This window comes from Passer domesticus, unplaced genomic scaffold (genome assembly GCF_036417665.1).
Source record: "Passer domesticus isolate bPasDom1 unplaced genomic scaffold, bPasDom1.hap1 HAP1_SCAFFOLD_251, whole genome shotgun sequence".
NCBI classification, from domain to species: domain Eukaryota; kingdom Metazoa; phylum Chordata; class Aves; order Passeriformes; family Passeridae; genus Passer; species Passer domesticus.
The window spans coordinates 16,293-39,298 of NW_026990030.1; the positions used below are offsets into that span (position 1 = coordinate 16,293).

General features: G+C 52.7%; 1 protein-coding gene across 1 annotated transcript; it reads right to left on the bottom strand.

The window, feature by feature from the left end:
* Positions 1–1,134: 1,134 nt before the first annotated feature.
* Positions 1,135–21,331, bottom strand: LOC135292252 (histone acetyltransferase KAT8-like). The gene is given in 12 exon segments (XM_064406467.1): positions 1,135–1,519; positions 3,018–3,172; positions 7,128–7,278; positions 8,445–8,490; positions 8,492–8,539; positions 10,021–10,161; positions 12,753–12,842; positions 14,043–14,207; positions 15,869–15,922; positions 17,723–17,895; positions 18,706–18,780; positions 21,091–21,331. Coding segments are annotated over 12 exon segments (1,389 nt in total). The 5' UTR covers positions 21,317–21,331; the 3' UTR covers positions 1,135–1,454.
* Between the last annotated feature and the right edge of the window lie 1,675 nt (positions 21,332–23,006).

Sequence of the window (23,006 nt, forward strand, 5' to 3'; positions counted from 1 at the left end):
AACACCTGAATTTGAGGGTCCCGGTTCTGATTTTGGGGGTGAAAATGCCAAATTTGGGGGTCCTGGGGTGGGGTTTGGGGGCCCTGCTCTGGGTTTGGGGGTGAAAAATGCCCAAAATTTGGGGGCCCTGGTTCTGATTTTGGGGTGAAAACACCGAATTTGGGGGTTCTTGGGTTGGGTTTTGGGGTGAAACTTCTGAAATTTGGGGGTGCTGATCCTGATTTTGGGGTGAAACCCCCAAGATTTAGGAGTTCTGCTTTGGGGTTTGGGGGTTAAAACGCCGGATTTTGGGGGGTCCAAAAATAGGGGGGACCCCCAAAAATGGGGGTCAGACCCCAAAAAATGACCCTAAAAATGAGTGTGGGACCCCAAAAATGAGTCCTGGGACCCCAAAAATGGGGGTCAGACCCCAAAAAATGACCCTAAAAACGAGTGTGGGAACCCAAAAATGAGTCCTGGGACCCCAAAAATGGGGGTCAGACCCCAAAAATAAACCCTGGGACCCCCAAATTTGGGGTGTGACCCCAAAATGGACTCGTGAGACCTCAAAATGGAGCCTGGGGAGCCCCAAATTCCCCCCCCAAAACTCTGGGACCCCCCAAAATCCCCCAAAATAAAAAGTCTGAGACCCCCTGCCCGTCCTTTTCCTGCTTTATTTGGGGTGGGGGGACCCCAAAATCCGGGAGGGGGGAGGGAAACGGGGACCCCGAAATATGGGGAGACCCCAAAACGGGGGGGGAGGGCGGGGAACCCCCAAAACTGAGGGGAAAAACCCCAAAATTTGGGGGAAAAAACAAAACTGGAGGAAAAAAAATCCCCAAAATTGGAGGGAAAAACCCAAAAAAATTGGGGGAAATCGCCAAAAATTGAGGGAAAACCCCAAAAATTCGGAGAAAACCCCCAAAATTTAAGGGGTAAACCCCAAAATTTGAGGAAAAACCCCAAAAATTGAGGGAAAAAACCCAAAAATTTTGGGAAAACCCAGAACTGGAGGGAAAATCCCCAAAACTGGAGGGAAATTCCCCAAAATTTGGGGAAAAACCCCAAAATTGGGAGGGAAAATCCCCAAAATTTGAGGAAAAATCCCCAAAAATTGAGGGAAAAAACCCAAAAATTTGGGGAAAACCCAAAACTGGGGAAAAAAATATCCCAAAATTGGAGGAAAAAATGTCCCAAAATTGGGGGAAATTCCCCCAAAATTTGAGGAAAACCCCAAAAATTTGGGGAAAAAACCCAAAAACTGGAGGAAAAAAAAATCCCAAAACTGGAGGAAAAAATCCCAAAACTTTGGGGGAAATTCCCCCCAAATTTGAGGAAAAACCGCCAAAAATTGAGGGAAAACCCCCAAAATTTGGGGAAAAACACCCAAAAGTGGAGGAAAAAATCCCAAAACTGGAGGAAAAAATCCCCAAAAATTGGGGGAAATTCCCCCAAAATTGGGCAAAACTGGAATTTCACTTCTTGGCCACCTTGGCCTGTTTGTGCTTCGGGGGCGCCCAGCGCAGGCAGATGGAGTCCACTGCAATTAACAGAGATAATTAGCGCTAATTAGCGCCCTGATCCACCCAGGGGAGTTCATTAGGGGGTAATTAACGGGGGGGGAGTTAATTAGGGGGGGGGGAATTAATGAGGGGGGGTTAATGGGGGTGATTAAAAGGGGTTGGTAGTGGGGGCAGACAGTAATGTTAATTAGGGGGTAATTAATGGGGGGCATTAATTAGGGGGATCATTAACAGCATTAATTAGGGGGGTAATTAATGGGGGAGCCATCAGCAGTGTTAATGAGGGGGTAATTCACGGCGGGAGTCATTAACAGCGCTAATTAGGGGGATTATTAATGATGGCAGTAATTAACAGCGTTAATTAGGGGAGTTAATTGAGGGCTAATCATATTAATCATGGTGGGGGTTTCCATTGAGGCATGTTTATTAATTAAGGCATGTTAATTAATGAGTGTGTTCCTTAAAATAAGCTCATTCATGTGGAAAATTAATTAATTAACGCTGTTCATTAATTGAGGAGCCTCAGGGGCATTCCATTAATGAGAGGGGGGGGTCCATTTATGCATATTTATTAATTAAAGTACGTTTACTAATGAGCATGTTCCTTGAGAGAAGCTCATTGAGGTGGTGATCAACAGGAATCAATCAATTTTAATTAATTAGGTTCATTAATTGGGGGGAGCCTTAGGGGTGGTTCTGGACTGAACCATTCATGGGTGGGGGGGTTGTCCATTAAAGTTATTTACTAATTAATGTATATTAATTAATGAGCATGTTCCTTAAGCTCATTCAGGTGGTGATCATCAACAGGAATGAATAAATTTTAATTAATTAAGGTCATTAATTGGGGAGAGCCTTAGGGGGGGTTTCTGGACTGAACCATTCATGAATGGGGGGTTTGGTTTATTTACTAATTAATGTATATTAATTAATGAGCATGCCCTTTAAGAAACTCATTAAGGTGGCAATCATCAACAGGAATTAATCAATTCCAATTAATTAAGCTCACTAATTGAGGAGCCTTAGGGAATTTTTCTGGACCGAACCATTCATGGGTGGGGGGTTGTCCATTAAGGTTTATTTACTAATTCATGTATATTAATTAATGCGCACGCTCTTTATGAGAACCTCATTAAGGTGGTGATCATCAACAGGAATTAATCAATTCTAATTAATTAAAATTCATTAACTGGGGGGAGCCTTAGGGGGTTTTCTGGACCAAACCACTCACGGCTGGGGGTGTTGGTTTATTAAGTAATTAATATATATTCATTAATGAGCATGCTCTTTACAAAAAACTCATTAAGGTGGTAATCACCAACAGGAATTAATCAATTCTAATTAATTAAAATTCATTAACTGGGGGGAGCCTTAGGGGGTTTCTGGACCAAACCACTCCCACCAGCGGGGGGGGTTTCCCCCTACCAATCATTAATTCCAGCACCCGTCTCCCCTCCGGCGTTAATGAGGGAGCTAATTAAGGCCGGGCAATTAGCGCGGGCGCTAATTACTGACCGGTGATGGGCGGCTTCTTGTACTGGGCGCTCTTGAGGTGCTCCTCCACCAGCTTGGGCGTGACGCAGATGACGTGCTGCCCCTTCCAGTACTTGACCATGTTCAGCGACTGCAGCGTGCTGATGATGTCCGTCTGCGTGATGCTGGTCATCTGGCTGGACACACGGACACGGGAGTGACCACTGAGTGACACAGAGTGACCACTGAGTGACCCTGAGTGACCACTGACCCATGGGAGTGACCACTGACCCGTGGGAGTGAGCACTGAGTGAGCACTGAGCTCATGGCACTGAGCCTTGCCATGGTCACTGGGCTGATGATGTCTGTCTGCGTGATGCTGGTCATCTGGCTGGACACACGGACACGGGAGTGACCACTGAGTGACCACTGACCACTGGGAGTGACCACTGACCCGTGGGAGTGAGCACCGAGCTCATGGCACCGAGCCCTGCCATGGTCACTGCCATGGTCACTGGGCTGATGATGTCCGTCTGCGTGATGCTGGTCATCTGGCTGGACACACGGACACGGGAGTGACCACTGAGTGACCCTGAGTGACCACTGAGTGACCACAGTGAGCACTGAGTGACCACAGTGACCACTGACCCATGGGAGTGAGCACTGACCCATGGGAGTGAGCACTGAGCCCTGCCCATGGTCACTGGGCTGATGATGTCCGTCTGCGTGATGCTGGTCATCTGGCTGGACACACGGACACGGGAGTGACCACTGAGTGACCACTGACCACTGGGAGTGACCACTGACCCGTGGGAGTGAGCACCGAGCCCTGGCCATGGTCACTGCCATGGTCACTGCCATGGTCACTGGGCTGATGGTGTCCGTCTGCGTGATGCTGGTCATCTGGCTGGACACAGAGTGACCACTGAGTGACCCTGAGTGACCACTGAGTGACCACAGTGAGCACTGAGTGAGCACTGAGCTCATGGCACCGAGCCCTGCCATGGTCACTGGGCTGATGGTGTCTGTCTGCGTGATGCTGGTCATCTGGCTGGACACACGGACACGGGAGTGACCACTGAGTGACCACTGACCACTGGGAGTGACCACTGAGTGACCACTGACCCATGGGAGTGAGCACTGACCCATGGGAGTGAGCACTGAGCTCATGGCACCGAGCCCTGCCCATGGTCACTGGGCTGATGGTGTCCGTCTGCGTGATGCTGGTCATCTGGCTGGACACACGGACACGGGAGTGACCACTGAGTGACCACTGACCACTGGGAGTGACCACTCAGTGACCACAGTGAGCACTGACTACTGGGAGTGAGCACCGAGCTCATGGCACCGAGCCCTGCCCATGGTCACTGCCATGGTCACTGGGCTGATGGTGTCCGTCTGCGTGATGCTGGTCATCTGGCTGGACACAGAGTGACCACTGAGTGACCACTGAGTGACCACTGACCACTGGGAGTGACCCCTGAGTGACCCCTGACCACTGGAAATGACCCCTGAGTGACCACTGACCACTGGGAGTGACCCCTGAGTGACCCTGAGTGACCACTGAGTGACCACTGAGTGACCACTGACCACTGGGAGTGACCCCTGAGTGACCCTGAGTGACCACTGAGTGACCACTGAGTGACCACTGACCACTGGGAGTGACCCCTGAGTGACCCCTGACCACTGGAAATGACCCCTGAGTGACCACTGACCACTGGGAGTGACCCCTGAGTGACCCCTGACCACTAGAAATGACCCCTGAGTGACCACTAACCACTGAGTGACCCCTGAGTGACCACTGACCACTGGGAGTGACCCCTGAGTGACCCCTGACCACTAGAAATGACCCCTGAGTGACCACTAACCACTGAGTGACCCCTGAGTGACCACTGACCACTGGGAGTGACCCTGAGTGACCACTGACCACTGAGTGACCCCTGACCACTGGAAATGACCCCTGAGTGACCACTGACCACTGAGCCATGGCAGTGACCACTGAGTGACCACTGACCCGTGGGAGTGACCACTGAGTGACCCTGAGTGACCACTGAGTGACCCTGAGTGACCACTGAGTGACCACTGACCACTGGGAGTGACCCCTGAGTGACCCCTGACCACTGGAAATGACCCCTGAGTGACCACTGACCACTGAGTGACCCCTGAGTGACCACTGACCACTGGGAGTGACCCTGAGTGACCACTGACCACTGAGTGACCACTGACCCCTGGAAATGACCCCTGAGTGACCACTGACCACTGAGCCATGGCAGTGACCACTGAGTGACCACTGACCCGTGGGAGTGACCACTGAGTGACCCTGAGTGACCACTGAGTGACCCTGAGTGACCACTGAGTGACCACTGACCACTGGGAGTGACCCCTGAGTGACCCCTGACCACTGGAAATGACCCCTGAGTGACCACTGACCACTGAGTGACCCCTGAGTGACCACTGACCACTGGGAGTGACCCTGAGTGACCACTGACCACTGAGTGACCACTGACCCCTGGAAATGACCCCTGAGTGACCACTGACCACTGAGCCATGGCAGTGACCACTGAGTGACCACTGACCCGTGGGAGTGACCACTGAGTGACCCTGAGTGACCACTGAGTGACCCTGAGTGACCACTGAGTGACCACTGACCACTGGGAGTGACCCCTGAGTGACCCCTGACCACTGGAAATGACCCCTGAGTGACCACTGACCACTGAGTGACCCCTGAGTGACCACTGACCACTGGGAGTGACCCTGAGTGACCACTGACCACTGAGTGACCACTGACCCCTGGAAATGACCCCTGAGTGACCACTGACCACTGAGCCATGGCAGTGACCACTGACCCGTGGGAGTGACCACTGAGTGACCCTGAGTGACCACTGAGTGACCCTGAGTGACCACTGACCAGCACTGCTCCACACTGCCTGACGCTGGTTCAAGGGGATTTAATAGATCCATACTGGTCTGTACTGGTTTATACTGGTTTGTACTGGTTTATACTGGTTTCCGTTCATTTCTATGGGGATTTTTGGGTCCATACTGGTTTATACTGGTCTGTACTGGTCCCACCTGAGGTCCTTGATGGAGAGGGTTCCCCGGAAGTCCCTGAGGATCTCCAGAACCAGGGGCACTCACTGGTTTGTACTGGTTTGTACTGGTTTCTATGGATTTCTATGGGGATTTTTGTGCCTGTACTGGTCTATACTGGTTTATACTGGTCTGTACTGGTCTGTACTGGTCCCACCTGAGGTCCTTGATGGAGAGGGTTCCCCGGAAGTCCCTGAGGATCTCCAGGACCAGGGGCACTCACTGGTTTGTACTGGTCTATACTGGTTTCTATGGATTTCTATGGGGATTTTTGGGTCCATACTGGTCTGTACTGGTCTATACTGGTTTATACTGGTCCATACTGGTCTGTACTGGTCCCACCTGAGGTCCTTGATGGAGAGGGTCCCCTGGAAGTCCCTGAGGATCTCCAGCAGCACCCAGGACCAGGGGCACTCACTGGTCTATACTGGTTTATACTGGTTTCTATGCATTTCTATGCATTTCTATGGGGATTTTTGGGTCTGCACTGGTTTGTACTGGTCTGTACTGGTTTATACTGGTCCCACCTGAGGTCCTTGATGGAGAGGGTTCCCCGGAAGTCCCTGAGGATCTCCAGGACCAGGGGCACTCACTGGTTTGTACTGGTCTATACTGGTTTCTATGGATTTCTATGGGGATTTTTGGGTCCATACTGGTCTGTACTGGTCTATACTGGTTTATACTGGTCCATACTGGTCTGTACTGGTCCCACCTGAGGTCCTTGATGGAGAGGGTCCCCCGGAAGTCCCTGAGGATCTCCAGCAGCACCCAGGACCAGGGGCACTCACTGGTCTATACTGGTTTATACTGGTTTCTATGCATTTCTATGCATTTCTATGGGGATTTTTGGGTCTGCACTGGTTTGTACTGGTCTATACTGGTCTGTACTGGTCCCACCTGAGGTCCTTGATGGAGAGGGTTCCCCGGAAGTCCCTGAGGATCTCCAGGACCAGGGGCACTCACTGGTTTGTACTGGTCTATACTGGTTTCTATGGATTTCTATGGGGATTTTTGGGTTTGTACTGGTCTGTACTGGTCTGTACTGGTTTATACTGGTCCCACCTGAGGTCCTTGATGGAGAGGGTTCCCCGGAAGTCCCTGAGGATCTCCAGCAGCACCCAGGACCAGTAGCTGCGGTAGCTGAGCTTGCCCAGGTCCGAGAGCGGCTTCTCCGGGGAGCCCACGGTGCTCTCCAGCTTGGACAGCTCATAGCCTGGGAAACGGCCCAAAATCACCCAAAATCACCCAAAATCCACCCAAAATCCATCCAAAATCCATCCCGGAATTCCAGGGGATCTGTAGAATCCAGGGGATCCCCAAAATCCCTCAGAAATCCCCAAAATCCCCTGAGAAAATCCTGAATTTCCAACCAGTGCTCTCCAGCTTGGACAGCTCATAGCCTGGGAAATGGCCCAAAATCACCCCAAATCACCCCAATTCCATCCAAAATCACCCAAATTCCATCCAAAATCCATCCCAAAATGCACCACAAATCCATCCCGGAATTCCAGGGGATCTGCAGAATCCAGGGGATCCCAAAAATCCCCAAAATTCCCTTTGAAAATCCTGAATTTCCACCCGGTGCTCTCCAGCTTGGACAGCTCATAGCCTGGGAAATCACCAAAATCACCCAAATTCCACCCAAAATCCATCCCAAAATGCATCAAAATTACCCAAAATCCCCCAAATTCTATCAAAATCACCCAAATTCCATCAAAATCACCCCGAATTCCATCAAAATCACCCAAAATCCACCCAAAATTCATCAAAATCCCCCCCCCAAAACCTCAGAGACCCCAAAAATTCCGAAAAAATCCCAAATTCCCCAAAAATCCCCAAAATTCCCTCAGGAAATCCCCACATTTTTGGGATTTTCCCCATTTTTAGCAATTTCCCCCCTCAGTTTTTGGGATCCTTCCCCTTTTATCAGAAACCTCCCCAAATTTTGGGACCTCCCAAAATTCCGAATTTGTTCCGGGACCTCCCAAATTCCCAAATTTTTTTAGGAACCCCCTTCAAAAATTTCCCATTTGGGGCCATTTTCCTCATTTTTTTCCCATTTTCCCCCCAATTTTCCCCATTTTTGGGACCTCCCAAAATCCCCAAACTTATTTTAAGACATCCCAAAATTCCCAAATTTTTCCAGAACCTCCCAAAATCCTCAAATTTTTTCCAGGACCCCCCAAAACTCCCAAATTTTTTTAAGAACCCCCTTCAAAAATTCCCCATTTTGGGCCATTTTCCCTCATTTTTCCCCATTTTTTCCCCGATTTTCCCCATTTTTGGGACCTCCCAAAATTCCCAAATTTTTTCCAGGACCTCCCAGAATTCCCAAACTTTTCGGGCCCCCCAGAATTCCCAAATTTTGGGGGCACTGACTGAAGGCGATGAGGAATTTGCCGTAGCCGCGGCGCTGGTACGGGGGGCAGGGTCAGGATGCACGCCACGTTGTTCCCGTCCGGGGACTCCTTTTCCTGTAAAAAACAGCAATTTTGGGAAAATTCTGAAAATTCCCGAATTTTGGGGCATTTTGGGGTCGTTTTTGGACGTTTTGGGGTTGAGAATGTGGAAAATATTCCAAATTTTGGGCGATTTTTGGGGACTTTTAGAGAACACAAACGATGTTTTTGATTCCTTTTTCTGTAAAAAATTGGAATTTTGGGAAAATTCTGAAAAAATCCGGAATTTTGGGGCATTTCGGGGTCGTTTTGGGACAGTTTGGGGGTTGAGAATGTGGAAATATTCTGAATTTTTGGGACTTTTTGATTTTTTTGGGACTTTTAAAGAACACAAATTACACTGTTCTCATCTGGGGACTCCTTTTCCTGTGAAAATTGGCAATTTTGGGAAAATTCTGAAAAATTCCGGAATTTTGGGGTAGTTTCTGGACAGTTTGGGGGTTGAGAAGGTGGAAAATATTCCGAATTTTGGGCGATTTTTGGGATTTTTGGGGACTTTTATAGAACACAAATGATGTTGTTGATTCCTTTTCCTGTAAAAAAACGGCAATTTTGGGAAAATTCCCAAATTTTGGGGTCGTTTTTGGACATTTTGAGGTTGAGGATGTGGAAAATATTCCGAATTTTGGGGATTTTGGGGGATTTCTGGGGATTTTTTGGGACTTTTAGAGAACATAAACGACGTTCTTGATTCCTTTTCCTGTAAAAAAAATGGGAATTTTGGGAAAATTCTGAAATTTTGGCATCATTTTCGGACATTCTGGGGGTTGGGGACGGGAGAAATGTTCCAGCTTTTGGGGATTTTTTGATTTTTTTTTGGATTTTTGGGACATTGAGGGAATGCAGGTGAGTGCCCGGGTGCCCCCAGGTGTGCCCAGGTGCTCCAAGCCCCTCCCAGGTGAGTGCCCAGGTGTATCCCAGGTGCCCCCATGTGAGTGCCCAGGTGTGCCCAGGTGTGTTTTTATCACCCCAGGTGTGCCCAGGTGCCCCCAGGTGTATCCCAGGTGTCTCCAGGTGAGTGCCCAGGTGTGCCCAGGTGCTTCAAGCCCCTCCCAGGTGTGCCCAGGTGTGCCCAATTGTGTTTTTATCACCCCAGGTGTGCCCAGGTGAGCGCCCAGGTGCCCCCAGGTGTGTTTTAACTGCCCCCAGGTGTCCCCAGGTGTGTTTTTATCACCCCAGGCGCCCAGGTGAGTGCCCAGGTGCCCCCAGGTGTACCCCAGGTGTCCCCAGGTGTGCCCAGGTGCTTCAAGCCCCTCCCAGGTGCCCCCAGGTGTGCCCAGGTGAGCACCCAGATGTCCCCAGGTGAGTGCCCAGGTGCCCCCAGGTGAGTGCCCAGGTGTGCCCAGGTGTGCCCCAGGTGTGCCCAGGTGTGTTTTTATCACCCCAGGTGCCCCCAGGTGTGTGCCCAGGTGTGCCCCAGGTGTGCCCAGGTGTGTTTTTATCACCCCAGGTGAGTGCCCAGGTGAGTGCCCAGGTGAGTGCCCAGGTGTGCCCACCTTGGAGAAGTAGCCGACGATGTGCGCGCCCTGGCGGTCGACCTCGGTGAGCAGGTAGAACACGAAGGGCTCCACGTCGAAGTAGAGCGTCTTGTGGTCCAGGAACAGCTTGGCCAGCAGGCACAGGTTCTGGCAATAGATCTGAGGGCACACCTGAGCTCACCTGGGCACACCTGGGCACACCTGGGCACGCCCGGGGTGCCCACAGCCCAAAAAACCCAACAAAAATCCCACTAAAATTCATCAAAATGCCCTAAAAATGGCCAAAACCACCCCAAAACTGCCCAGGATTTGGGGATTCCCTGGGTCTGGGTGCCCAGGTGACACCTGAGCACACCTGGGCACACCTGGGCACGCCCGGGGTGCCCGCAGCCCAAAAAATCCCAACAAAATCCCACCAAAATCCACCAAAACACCCTAAAAATGGCCAAAACCACCCCAGGATTTGGGGATTCTCTGGGTTTGGGTGCCCAGGTGACACCTGAGCACACCTGAGCTCACCTGGGCACACCCAGAGTGCCCACAACCCAAAAAACCCAACAAAAATCCCACTAAAATTCATCAAAATAAAAAATAATCCACCAAAATGCCCCAAAAATGGCCAAAACCACTCCATGATTTGGAGATTTCATGGGTTTGGGTGCCCAGGTGACACCTGAGCACACCTGGGCACACCTGGGCACGCCCGGGGTGCCCACAGCCCAAAAAACCCAACAAAAATCCCACTAAAATTCATCAAAATGCCCTAAAAATGGCCAAAACCACCCCAAAACTGCCCAGGATTTGGGGATTCCCTGGGTCTGGGTGCCCAGGTGACACCTGAGCACACCTGGGCACACCTGGGCACGCCTGGGGTGCCCACAGCCCAAAAAATCCCACAAAAATACCAAAAAATTCACCAAAATCACATAAAAATGCCCTAAAAATGGCAAAAACCACTCCATGATTTGGGGATTCCCTGGGTTTGGGTGCCCAGGTGACACCTGGGCACACCTGGGCACACCTGAGTGCCCACAGCCCCAAAAAATCCCACAAAAATACCATAAAAATAAATAAAAATCCCACCAAAATGCCCTAAAAACAGCTAAAACCACCCCAAAACCACCCCAGGATTTGGGGATTCCGTTGGTTTAGGGTGCCCAGGTGACACCTGGGCACACCTGGGCACACCCAGAGTGCCCAAAGCCCAAAAATCCCACAAAAATAAAAAAAATCCCATAAAAAATTTAAAAATCCCAAAAAACACTCTAAAAATGGCAAAAACCACCCCAGGATTTGGGGATTCCCCGGGTTTGGGGTGCCCAGGTGACACCTGAGCACACCTGGGCACCCCCGGGGTGCCCACAGCCCAAAAAATCCCAACAAAATCCAATGAAAATCCCACAAAAATAAATTAAAATCCCACAAAAATGCCCTAATAACGGCCAAAACCACCCCAAAACCACCCCAGGATTTGGGGATGCCCCGGGTTTGGAGTGCCCAGGTGACACCTGGGCACACCTGAGCACACCTGGGCACGCCTGGGCACACCCAGGGTGCCCAAAGCCCAAAAAATCCCACAAAAATCCCCCAAAATCGCAAAAGAACCCCATAAAAATGTCCTGAAAACGGCTAAAACCACCCCAAAAACTGCCCAGGGTTTGGGGATTCCCTGCGTCTGGGTGCCCAGGTGACACCTGAGCACACCTGGGCACACCTGGGCACGCCTGGGCACACCCAGGGTGCCCCAAGCCCAAAAAATCCCAACCAAAATCCCACAAAAATAAATAAAAATCCTACAAAAATGTCCTAAAAATGGCAAAAAACACCCCAGGATTTGGGGATTTCCCAGGTCTGGGTGCCCAGGTGACACCTGAGCACACCTGGGCACACCTGGGCACGCCTGGGCACACCCAGGGCACCCGCAGCCCAAAAAATCCCAACAAAATAAAAAAAAATCCACCAAAATGTCCTAAAAATGGCCAAAACCACCCCAAAACTACCCTGGGATTTGGGGATTCTCTGGGTTTGGGTGCCCAGGTGACACCTGGGCACACCTGGGCACACCTGGGCACACCCAGGGTGCCCAAAGCCCAAAAAATCCCAACCAAAATCCCACAAAAATAAATAAAAATCCTACAAAAATGTCCTAAAAATGGCAAAAAGCACCCCAGGATTCAGGGATTCCCTGGGTTTGGGGTGCCCAGGTGACACCTGGGCACACCTGAGCTCACCTGGGCACACCTGGGCACACCCAGGGTGCCCACAGCCCCAAAAAACCCAACAAAATCCCACTAAAATTCTCCAAAAATGCCCAAAAACCACCCCAAAACTGCCCAGGATTTGGGGATTCCGATGGTTTAGGGTGCCCAGGTGACACCTGGGCACACCTGGGCACACCTGGGCACACCTGGGCACGCCCGGAGTGCCCACAGCCCAAAAAATCCCAACCAAAATCCCACAAAAATAAATAAAAATTATACAAAAATGTCCTAAAAATGGCAAAAAACACCCCAGGATTCAGGGATTCCCTGGGTTTGGGGTGCCCAGGTGACACCTGGGCACACCTGAGCTCACCTGGGCACACCTGGGCACACCCAGGGTGCCCACAGCCCCAAAAAACCCAACAAAATCCCACTAAAATTCTCCAAAAATGCCCAAAAACCACCCCAAAACTGCCCAGGATTTGGGGATTCCGATGGTTTAGGGTGCCCAGGTGACACCTGGGCACACCTGGGCACACCTGGGCTCACCTTGTGGTCCTTGCCGTCCACCTCGTAGACAGAGATGTTCCCCTTGCGGTAAATCTCGCGGCCCGGCGGCTGCCGCCACTGGCACTGCCCCTGCACAGGTGACACACACGTGACACAGGTGAGACACAGGTGCCCCCAGGTGTGTGCCCAGGTGTGTTTTACCCCCCCAGGTGTGTGCCCAGGTGTGTTTTACCTCCCCAGGTGTGCCAAGGTGTGTTTTTACCCCCCCAGGTGTGTGCCCAGGTGTGTTTTTATCCCCCCAGGTGTGCCCAGGGGTAGCCCAGGTGTGCCCCCAGGTGTGTTTTTACCCCCCCAGGTGTGTCCCAGGTGTGTTTTACCCCCCAGATGCCCCCAGGTGTGCCAGGTGTGTCCCAGGTGTGCCCCCAGGTGTATTTTAACCCCCCCCCAGCTGTGCCCAGGTGTGTTTTTACCCCCCCCCAAGGTGTGTTTAACCCCCCCAGGTGCCCGCAGGTGTGCCCCCAGGTGTGTTTTACCCCCCCAGCTGTGCCCCCAGGTGTGTTTCCCCCCCCCCCAGGTGTGTTTCCCCCCCCCCCCCAGGTGTGTTTTTACCCCCCCAGGTGTGCCACAGGTGTGTTATAACCCCCCCAGGTGTGCCCAGGTGTGCCCCAGGTGTATTTTTCCTCCCCCCCCAGGTGTGTTTTTACCCCCCAGGTGTGTGCCCAGGTGTGTTTTTACCCCTCAGGTGTCCCCAGGTGTGTTTTACCACCCCAGGTGTGTTTTACCCCCCCAGCTGTGCCCAGGTGTGTTTTACCCCCCAGGTGTGTGCCCAGGTGTGTTTTACCCCCCCAGGTGTGTGCCCAGGTGTGTTTTACCCCCCCAAGGTGTGTGCCCAGGTGTGTTTTACCCCCCAGGTGTGTGCCCAGGTGTGTGCCCAGGTGTGCCCAGGTGTGTGCCCAGGTGTGTTTTACCCCCCCAGGTGTGTGCCCAGGTGTGTTTTACCCCCCAGGTGTGCACCAGGTGTGTTTTACCCCCCAGGTGCACACCAGGTGTAGCCCAAATGCCCCAGGTGTGTTTTTACCCCCCCAGGTGTGTGCCCAGGTGTGTTTTACCTCCCCAGGTGTGCCAAGGTGTGTGCCCAGGTGTGTTTTACCCCCCCAGGTGTGCCCAGGTGTGTTTTTACCCCCCCAGGTGTGTGCCCAGGTGTGTTTTTACCCCCCAGGTGTGCCAAGGTGTGTGCCCAGGTGTGTTTTACCCCCCCAGGTGTGTGCCCAGGTGTGTTTTACCCCCCCAGGTGTGCGCCCAGGTGTGTTTTACCCCCCAGGTACGCACCAGGTGCAGGCGGTAGCTCCTCTCGTACTTCATGTACTTGAGGCAGAACTCGCAGATCCAGAGCTTGGGCTGCTTGCCGTAGTCCTCGGGGAAGGGCGAGAAGTACCACGCGTCGATCTCGTAGTGCCCGATGTGGATCTTGTCCACGTACTTCACCTTGGTGATCTGCAACCCAAGGGGGCACACCTGGGCACACCTGGGCACACCTGGGCACACCTGGGCGCCCAAATCCCACAAAAATCCTACCAAAATCCCACTAAAAATGGGCTAAAAATGGCCCAAAAAGGGACAAAACCAGCCCAGGTGTGGATCTTGTCCACGCACTTCACCTTGGTGATGTGGGACAGACAGGGGGCACACCTGGGCACACCTGGGCACACCTGGCATGCCCAAAAACCGCAAAAATCCCACAAAAAATCCCAATTAAAATGGCCAAAAAATGGATAAAAAAAGGCCATGCGTCGATCTCGTGGTGCCCGATGTGGATCTTGTCCACGCACTTCACCTTGGTGATCTGCAACCCAAAGGGGGCACACCTGGGCTCACCTGGGCACACCTGGGCACACCTGGGCGCCCAAATCCCACAAAAATCCTACAAAAATCCCACTAAAAATGGGCTAAAAATGGCCCAAAAAGGGACAAAACCAGCCCAGGTGTGGATCTTGTCCACGCACTTCACCTTGGTGATGTGGGACAGACAGGGGGCACACCTGGGCACACCTGGGCACACCTGGCATGCCCAAAAACCGCAAAAATCCCACAAAAAATCCCAATTAAAATGGCCAAAAAATGGATAAAAAAAGGCCACGCGTCAATCTCGTGGTGCCCGACGTGGATCTTGTCCACGCACTTCACCTTGGTGATCTGCAACCCAAGGGGGCACACCTGGGCACACCTGGGCACACCTGGGCACACCTGGGCACACCTGGGCGCCCAAATCCCACAAAAATCCTACCAAAATCCCACTAAAAATGGGCTAAAAATGGCCCAAAAAGGGACAAAACCAGCCCAGGTGTGGATCTTGTCCACGCACTTCACCTTGGTGATCTGCAACCCAAGGGGGCACACCTGGGCACACCTGGGCACACCTGGGCACACCTGGGCGCCCAAATCCCACAAAAATCCTACCAAAATCCCACTAAAAATGGGCTAAAAATGGCCCAAAAAGGGACAAAACCAGCCCAGGTGTGGATCTTGTCCACGCACTTCACCTTGGTGATCTGGGACACACAGGGGGCACACCTGGGCACACCTGGGCACACCTGAGTGCCCAAATCCCACCAAAATCCCACAAAAAATCCCCCCAAAAAACCCAAAAACATTCTGCAAAAATCTCCAAAAAAAAAACCTCGCCAAATCTCCACAAAAATCCCACAGAAATTCCCGCAAAAATCCCAAAAATAATCCCAAAAAAAAATTTAAAATCCCATTAAAATCCCCCTAAAAATCCCCCAAAAATTCCCATTAAAAATCCCCAAAAAATCTCCCAAAAATCCCCAAAAATTCCCATTAAAAATCCCCAAAAAATCTCCCAAAAATCCCCAAAATTCCCATTAAAAATCCCCAAAAAATCTCCCAAAAATCCCCAAAAATTCCCATTAAAAATCCCCAAAAAATCTCCCAAAAATCCCCAAAATTCCCATTAAAAATCCCCAAAAAATCTCCCAAAAATCCCCAAAATTCCCATTAAAAATCCCCAAAAAATCTCCCAAAAATCCCCAAAAATTCCCATTAAAAATCCCCAAAAAATCTCCCAAAAATCCCCAAAATTCCCGTTAAAAATGCCCCAAATCTCCCCAAATTTTGGGGGTTCCTCCCCCACTCACGGCCTCGTGCTCCTTCTCCAGCGCCGCCGTGGTCGGGTCCATCTCGGCATAGGTCTGCAAAACCAGTACGGACCAGTATAGACCAGTACGGACCAGTATAAACCAGTACGGACCAGTATAAGCCATTATAAACCAGTATGGGGCAGTAACAGCTGATACAAACCAGTAAGGACCTGTACAGACCAGTATGGACCAGTATAAACCAGTAACAGCAGATACAAACCAATAAGGACCAGTAGAAACCAGTAAAGACCAGTAAGGATCAGCACTGGAAGTGTGCTTCCAGTCCATCCCAGTCCCTCCCAGTGCCCCCTAAAGTGATCCCAGTCCCCTGTAACTCGCTCTAACTCTCTCCCAGTACATCCCAGTTCATCCCAGTAACCCCTCACCCTGTCCCAGTCCATCCCAGTGCCCTCCCAGTCCATCCCAGTGCCCTCCCAGTGCCCTCTAACCCTGTCCCAGTCCCTCCCAGTGCCCCCTAAAGTGATCCTAGTCCCCTGTAACTCGCTCTAACTCTCTCCCAGTCCCTCCCAGTACATCCCAGTCCATCCCAGTAACCCCTAACCCTGTCCCAGTCCATCCCAGTAACCCCTAACCCTGTCCCAGTCCATCCCAGTACAACCCAGTACATCCCAGTGCCCCCTAAAGTGATCCCAGTCCCCTCTAACCCCACTTCAATCCCCTTTAACTCGTTCCCAGTCCCTCCCAGTACACCCCAGTCCATCCCAGTAACCCCTAACCCTGTCCCAGTCCATCCCAGTACAACCCAGTACATCCCAGTGCCCCCTAAAGTGATCCCAGTCCCCTCTAACCCCACTTCAATCCCCTTTAACTCGTTCCCAGTCCCTCCCAGTACACCCCAGTCCATCCCAGGAACCCCTAACCCTGTCCCAGTCCCTCCCAGTACACTCCAGTCCCTCCCAGTGCCCTCTAACCCTGTCCCAGTCCATCCCAGTGCCCCCTGAAGTGATCCCAGTCCCCTCTAACCCCATTTCAATCCCCTTTAACTCCATCCCAGTCCCTCCCAGTCCCCTTTACCTGGCTCCCAGTCCCTCCCAGTCCATCCCAGTCCCTCCCAGTGCCCTCTAGCCCTGTCCCAGTCCATCCCAGTCCCTCCCAGTGCCCCCTAAAGTGATCCCAGTCCCCTTTAACCCCATTTCAATCCCCTTTAACTCACTCCCAGTCCCTCCCAGTACAACCCAGTTCATCCCAGTGCCCTCTAACCCTGTCCCAGTCCCTCCCAGTCCTTCCCAGTACACCCCAGTAACCCCTAACCCTCTCCCAGTCCATCCCAGTCCCTCCCAGTGCCCCCTAAAGTGATCCAAATTCCCTTTAACCCCATTTCAATCCCCTTTAACTCCCTCCCAGTCCCCTTTAACTGGCTCCCAGTCCCTCCCAGTACAACCCAGTACACCCCAGTCTCTTTTAACTCCCTCCCAGTCCCTCCCAGTATATCCCAGTACACCCCAGTGCCCTCTAACCCTGTCCCAGTCCCTCCCAGTGCCCCCTAAAGTGATCCCAGTCCCCTCTAACCCCATCCCAGTCCCTTTTAACTCCATCCCAGTCCCTCCCAGTCCATCCCAGTGCCCTCTAGCCCTATCCCAGTACATCCCAGTCCCTCCCAGTGCCCTCTAACCCTGTCCCAGTCCATCCCAGTGCCCCCTAAAGTGATCCCAGTCCACCCTAACCCCATCCCAGTCCCTTTTAACTCCATCCCAGCCCCCTTTACGTGGCTCCCAGTCCCTCCCAGTCCCCTTTAACTCCCTCCCAGTCCCTCCCAGTCCCCTTTACCTGGCTCCCAGTCCCTCCCAGTCCCTCCCAGTATGTCCCAGTCCATCCCAGTGGGTCCCAGACCTTCTGCACGTGGTTGATCTCGTCGTGCTTGCGTTTCTGGTTGCGGGTGATTTTCCTCTCGGGCTCGGCCAGCTCGCCCAGGAACGGCTCCGAGCTCTTCTGCGCCGCCTCCTTCAGGCTCTTGGACAGCGCCAGCCGGTTCCGGTCCACCCACTCGTCCAGCCGCCGGTTAACTGGGCGAACTGGGCCTTACTGGGAGCACTGGGACAGCCCCAGTCCATCCCAACCCATCCCAGTCCTTCCATTGCCTTCAATTCCCCACAGACTGCAGTGAACTGGGAGCACTGGGAGCACTGGGAGCCATCCCAGTCCATCCCCAGCCGGTTCCGGTCCACCCACTCGTCCAGCTGCCGGTTAACTGGCCAAACTGGGACTTACTGGGAGCACTGGGAGCCATCCCAGTCCATCCCCAGCCGGTTCCGGTCCACCCACTCGTCCAGCCGCCGGTTAACTGGGCGAACTGGGACTTACTGGGAGCACTGGGACAGCCCCAGTCCATCCCCAGCCGGTTCCGGTCCACCCACTCGTCCAGCCGCCGGTTAACTGGGCGAACTGGGACTTACTGGGAGCACTGGGACAGCCCCAGTCCAACCCCAGCTGTGCCCAGCCTGCCCAGTGCCTTCAATTCCCCACGGTGTGCAGTGAACTGGGAGCACTGGGAGCACTGGGAACCATCCCAGTCCATCCCAGTCCCTCCCAGTCCATTCCAGTCCCCTCCCAGTGCCTCCCAGTTTGCCCAGTTCACTCCCAGTGCCTCCCAGTTTGCCCAGTTCACTCCCAGCCCCATTCCCAGTCCCTCCCAGTTTGCCCAGTTCACTCCCAGCCCCATTCCCAGTGCCTCCCAGTTTGCCCAGTTCACTCCCAGCCCCATCCCAGTTTGCCCAGTTTGCCCAGTTCACTCCCAGCCCCATCCCAGTTTGCCCAGTTTGCCCAGTTCACTCCCAGCCCCATCCCAGTTTGCCCAGTTTGCCCAGTTCACTCACAGCCCACGTAGTGCACGTAGAACTCCTCGCGCGCCTCCTGCTCGTTCAGGCGGGACTGGATCACCTCGGCCGAGTCTGCAACAGACTGGGATCAACTGGGAGCCACTGGGACGGACTGGGAATGGACTGGGATCAACTGGGAGCCACTGGGACGGACTGGGACAGACTGGAATCAACTGGGAGGGACTGGGAATGGACTGGGAATGGGGCTGGATCACCTCGGCCGAGTCTGGAACAGACTGGGATCAACTGGGAGGGACTGGGAGGGACTGGGAGGGGCTGGGAATGGACTGGGAGGGACTGGGAATGGACTGGGACACACTGGGATCAACTGGGAGGGACTGGGAATGGACTGGGACAGACTGGGAATGGACTGGGAATGGGGCTGGATCACCTCGGCCGAGTCTGGAACAGACTGGGATCAACTGGGAGCCACTGGGACGGACTGGGAATGGACTGGGATCAACTGGGAGCCACTGGGACGGACTGGGACAGACTGGGATCAACTGGGAGCCACTGGGACGGACTGGGAATGGACTGGAACAGACTGGGATCAACTGGGAGCCACTGGGAGGGACTGGGATCAACTGGGAGCCACTGGGAGGGACTGGGAATGGACTGGAACAAACTGGGACAGACTGGGAATGGGGCTGGATCACCTCGGCCGAGTCTGGAACAGACTGGGATCAACTGGGAGGGACTGGGACAGACTGGGAATGGACTGGGATCAACTGGGAGCCACTGGGACGGACTGGGAGGGACTGGGAATGGACTGGGACAGACTGGGAATGGGACTGGATCACCTCGGCCGAGTCTGGAACAGACTGGGATCAACTGGGAGGGACTGGGAGGGACTGGGGGGGGCTGGGAATGGACTGGAACAGACAGGGATGGACTGGGAATGGACTGGGAGGGACTGGGAGGGAACTGGGAGGGAACTGGGAGGGACTGGGAGGGACTGGGATGGACTGGGAGGGACTGGGACGGACTGGGATAAACTGGGAGGGACTGGGACAGACTGGGAGGGACTGGGAATGGGGCTGTGGGTGAACGGGGCAAACTGGGAGGGACTGGGAATGAACTGGGACAGACAAGGATGGACTGGGAATGGACTGGAACAAACTGGGAGCAACTGGGAGGGACTGGGACAGACTGGGAATGGACTGGGACCAGTTCCCCATTCCCCCCACCCCAATCCCAGTTCCCCCAGTATCCCACTCCCAGTTCTCCCAGTTCCCCCATTATCCCATCCCAGTATCCCCAGTATCCCCATCCCAGTTTGCCCAGTACCCCGTTCCCAGTACTCCCAGTTTGCCCAGTATAACCATCCCAGTATCCCCAGTTCTCCCAGTTTGCCCAGTACAACCATCCCAGTTTGCCCAGTTTACCCAGTAACGCTCCCAGTACTCCCAGTATGCCCAGTATAACCATCCCAGTACCCCCAGTTCTCCCAGTTCTCCCAGTATAACCATCCCAGTTCTCCCAGTATGCCCAGTATAGCCATCCCAGTTCTCCCAGTTCTCCCAGTATAACCATCCCAGTTCTCCCAGTATGCCCAGTATAGCCATCCCAGTACCCCCAGTTCTCCCAGTATAACCATCCCAGTTCTCCCAGTTCGCCCAGTATAGCCATCCCAGTTCTCCCAGTATGCCCAGTATAACCATACCAGTACCCCCAGTTCTCCCAGTATAACCATCCCAGTTCTCCCAGTTCTCCCAGTATAACCATCCCAGTTCTCCCAGTTCGCCCAGTATAGCCATCCCAGTTCTCCCAGTATGCCCAGTATAGCCATCCCAGTTCTCCCAGTTCTCCCAGTATAACCATCCCAGTTCTCCCAGTATGCCCAGTATAGCCATCCCAGTTCTCCCAGTTCTCCCAGTATAACCATCCCAGTTCTCCCAGTTCGCCCAGTATAGCCATCCCAGTTCTCCCAGTTCTCCCAGTATAACCATCCCAGTTCTCCCAGTATGCCCAGTATAACCATCCCAGTTCTCCCAGTTCTCCCAGTATAACCATCCCAGTTCTCCCAGTTCGCCCAGTATAGCCATCCCAGTACCCCCAGTTCTCCCAGTATGCCCAGTATAGCCATCCCAGTATCCCCAGTTTGCCCACTATAACCATCCCAGTTTGCCCAGTTTGCCCAGTATAACGCTCCCAGTCTGCCCCTCACGCCAGCTGCCGTCGGCCCTGCGGCACAGGTACCGCTCCCAGTACTCCCAGTATCCCCAGTTAGCCCAGTATAACCATCCCAGTTCTCCCAGTTTGCCCAGTTCGGCCCTCACGCCAGCTGCCGTCGGCCCTGCGGCACAGGTACCGCTCCCAGTACCCCCAGTTTGCCCAGTATAACCATCCCAGTATCCCCAGTTTGCCCAGTTTGCCCCTCACGCCAGCTGCCGTCGGCCCTGCGGCACAGGTACGTCTCGCCGATCTCCACCGCCACCTCGGGGTCCCGCGCGCCGGCCGCGGCCCCGGGCGCTCCGCGGGCGGCTCCGGGCGCGGCCCCGGCCCCGCCGCCCGGCCCGGGGCCCTCGGGGCCCGCGCGGGGCCCGCCCGGGGCCGCCCCGGAGCCGCCCGGGGCCTCGGGGCCCAGCGCCGGGCCCGCCGCCGCCATCTTGGCCCGCCGGAAGTGACGGCCGCGCGTTGCTAGGGGAACGGGACAGGGCGGGAACGGGTTGCTAGGAGACCAAAAAAGGGCGGGAACGGGTTGCTAGGAGACAAAAAAGGGCGGGAATTGGTTGCTAGGAGACAAAAAAAGGCGGGAACTAAAAAGGGGCGGGGATTGGTTGCTAGGAGACCTAAAAAGGGCGGGGATTGGTTGCTGGGGGCGTGGTTTTGGCTGCCACGAGGGGCGTGGTTTAAATTTGGAGGCGTGGTTTCATCGCTGGGGGCGTGGCTTCTCTCTGAGTGGGTGTGGCTTGCATTTGGAGGCGGGGTTTCCTCGTTGGGGGCGTGGTTTGGTTATTAGGAGGCGTGGCTTGTTGTAATGAGGCGTGGTTTAATCACCGAGGGCGTGGTTTGGTCCAAAGAGGCGTGGTTTAACTATTAGAGGCGTGGCTTCATTGTGGGGGGCGTGGTTTGGTCGTTGGGGGCGTGGCTTAGTTGTGAGGGGTGCAAAACTTGGGAATTTTGGGCCTAAAAACCGGGAATTTAGGAGCTGAAAACCGGGAATTCTTTTCCTCAAAACTCCCAATTTTCACCCAAAATTCCCAATTTTTGGTTTAAAATTCCCCTTTTCTGACCCAAATTCCCAATTTTCGGCTCAAAAGTCCCAATTTTCGGGTCCAAAATTCCATTTTTCGCCCCAAATTCCAATTTCTGAATCAAAATTCTTTTTTTTCCGCACAAATTTTCCCTTTTTGCTCCCAAATTCCCAAATTTTCACTCCCAATCCCCAATTTTCGCTTAAATTTCCCAATTTTCTCCCCGAATTCCAATTTTTGGTCCCAAATTCCCAATTTTTGTGTTAAAATTCCCTTTTTCCCCTGAAACCTCCAATTTTAACCCAAAATTGCCAACTTTCCACCCCAAATTCCCAGTTTTTTACTCCAAATTCTCCATTTTTTGCCCTAAAATTCCCCTCTTTCCTGATTTTTAATTTAAAATTCCCATTTTTCACCCCAAATTTCCACATTTTCACCCCAAATTACCGTTTCTTTCCTCAAATTTTCCATTTTTGATCCCAATCTCTCCAATTTTTGCCCCAACATTCCATTTTTCACCCCAAATTCCCAAATTTTAACCCAAAAGTCCAATTTTTTCCTCCAAATTTCCAAATTTTCCTCCCAAATTCCCAATTTTAGCCCCAAATTCCCATTTTTCCCCAAAATTCCCAAATTTTGATTCAAAATTCCTCTTTTTGTCCCCCAAATCCCAATTTTAACCCAAATTTCCCATTTTTTACCCCAATTTCTTCATTTTTACCCCCCAAATTGCCTTTTTTCCCCCAAATTCTCAATATTTGGGGTTAAAATTCCCTTTTTGTCCCCAAAATTCCCAATTTTTGATTGAAATTCCCCCTTTTTGCCCCCCAATTCCCAATTTTAAACCCAAATTCCCATTTTTTACCCCAATTTCTCCATTTTTATCCCCAAAATTCCCATTTTTTTATTCAAAATTCCTCTTTTTTTCCCCAAAATACCATTTTTTTACCCCAATTTCTCCATTTTTACCCCCCAAATTCCAATTTTTCCCCCCAAATTCTCAATATTTGGGCAGAAAATTCCCCTTTTTCCCCCAAAATTCCCAATTTTTGATTTAAAATTCCCCCTTTTGTCCCCAAATTCCTCCTTTTTTACCCCAAT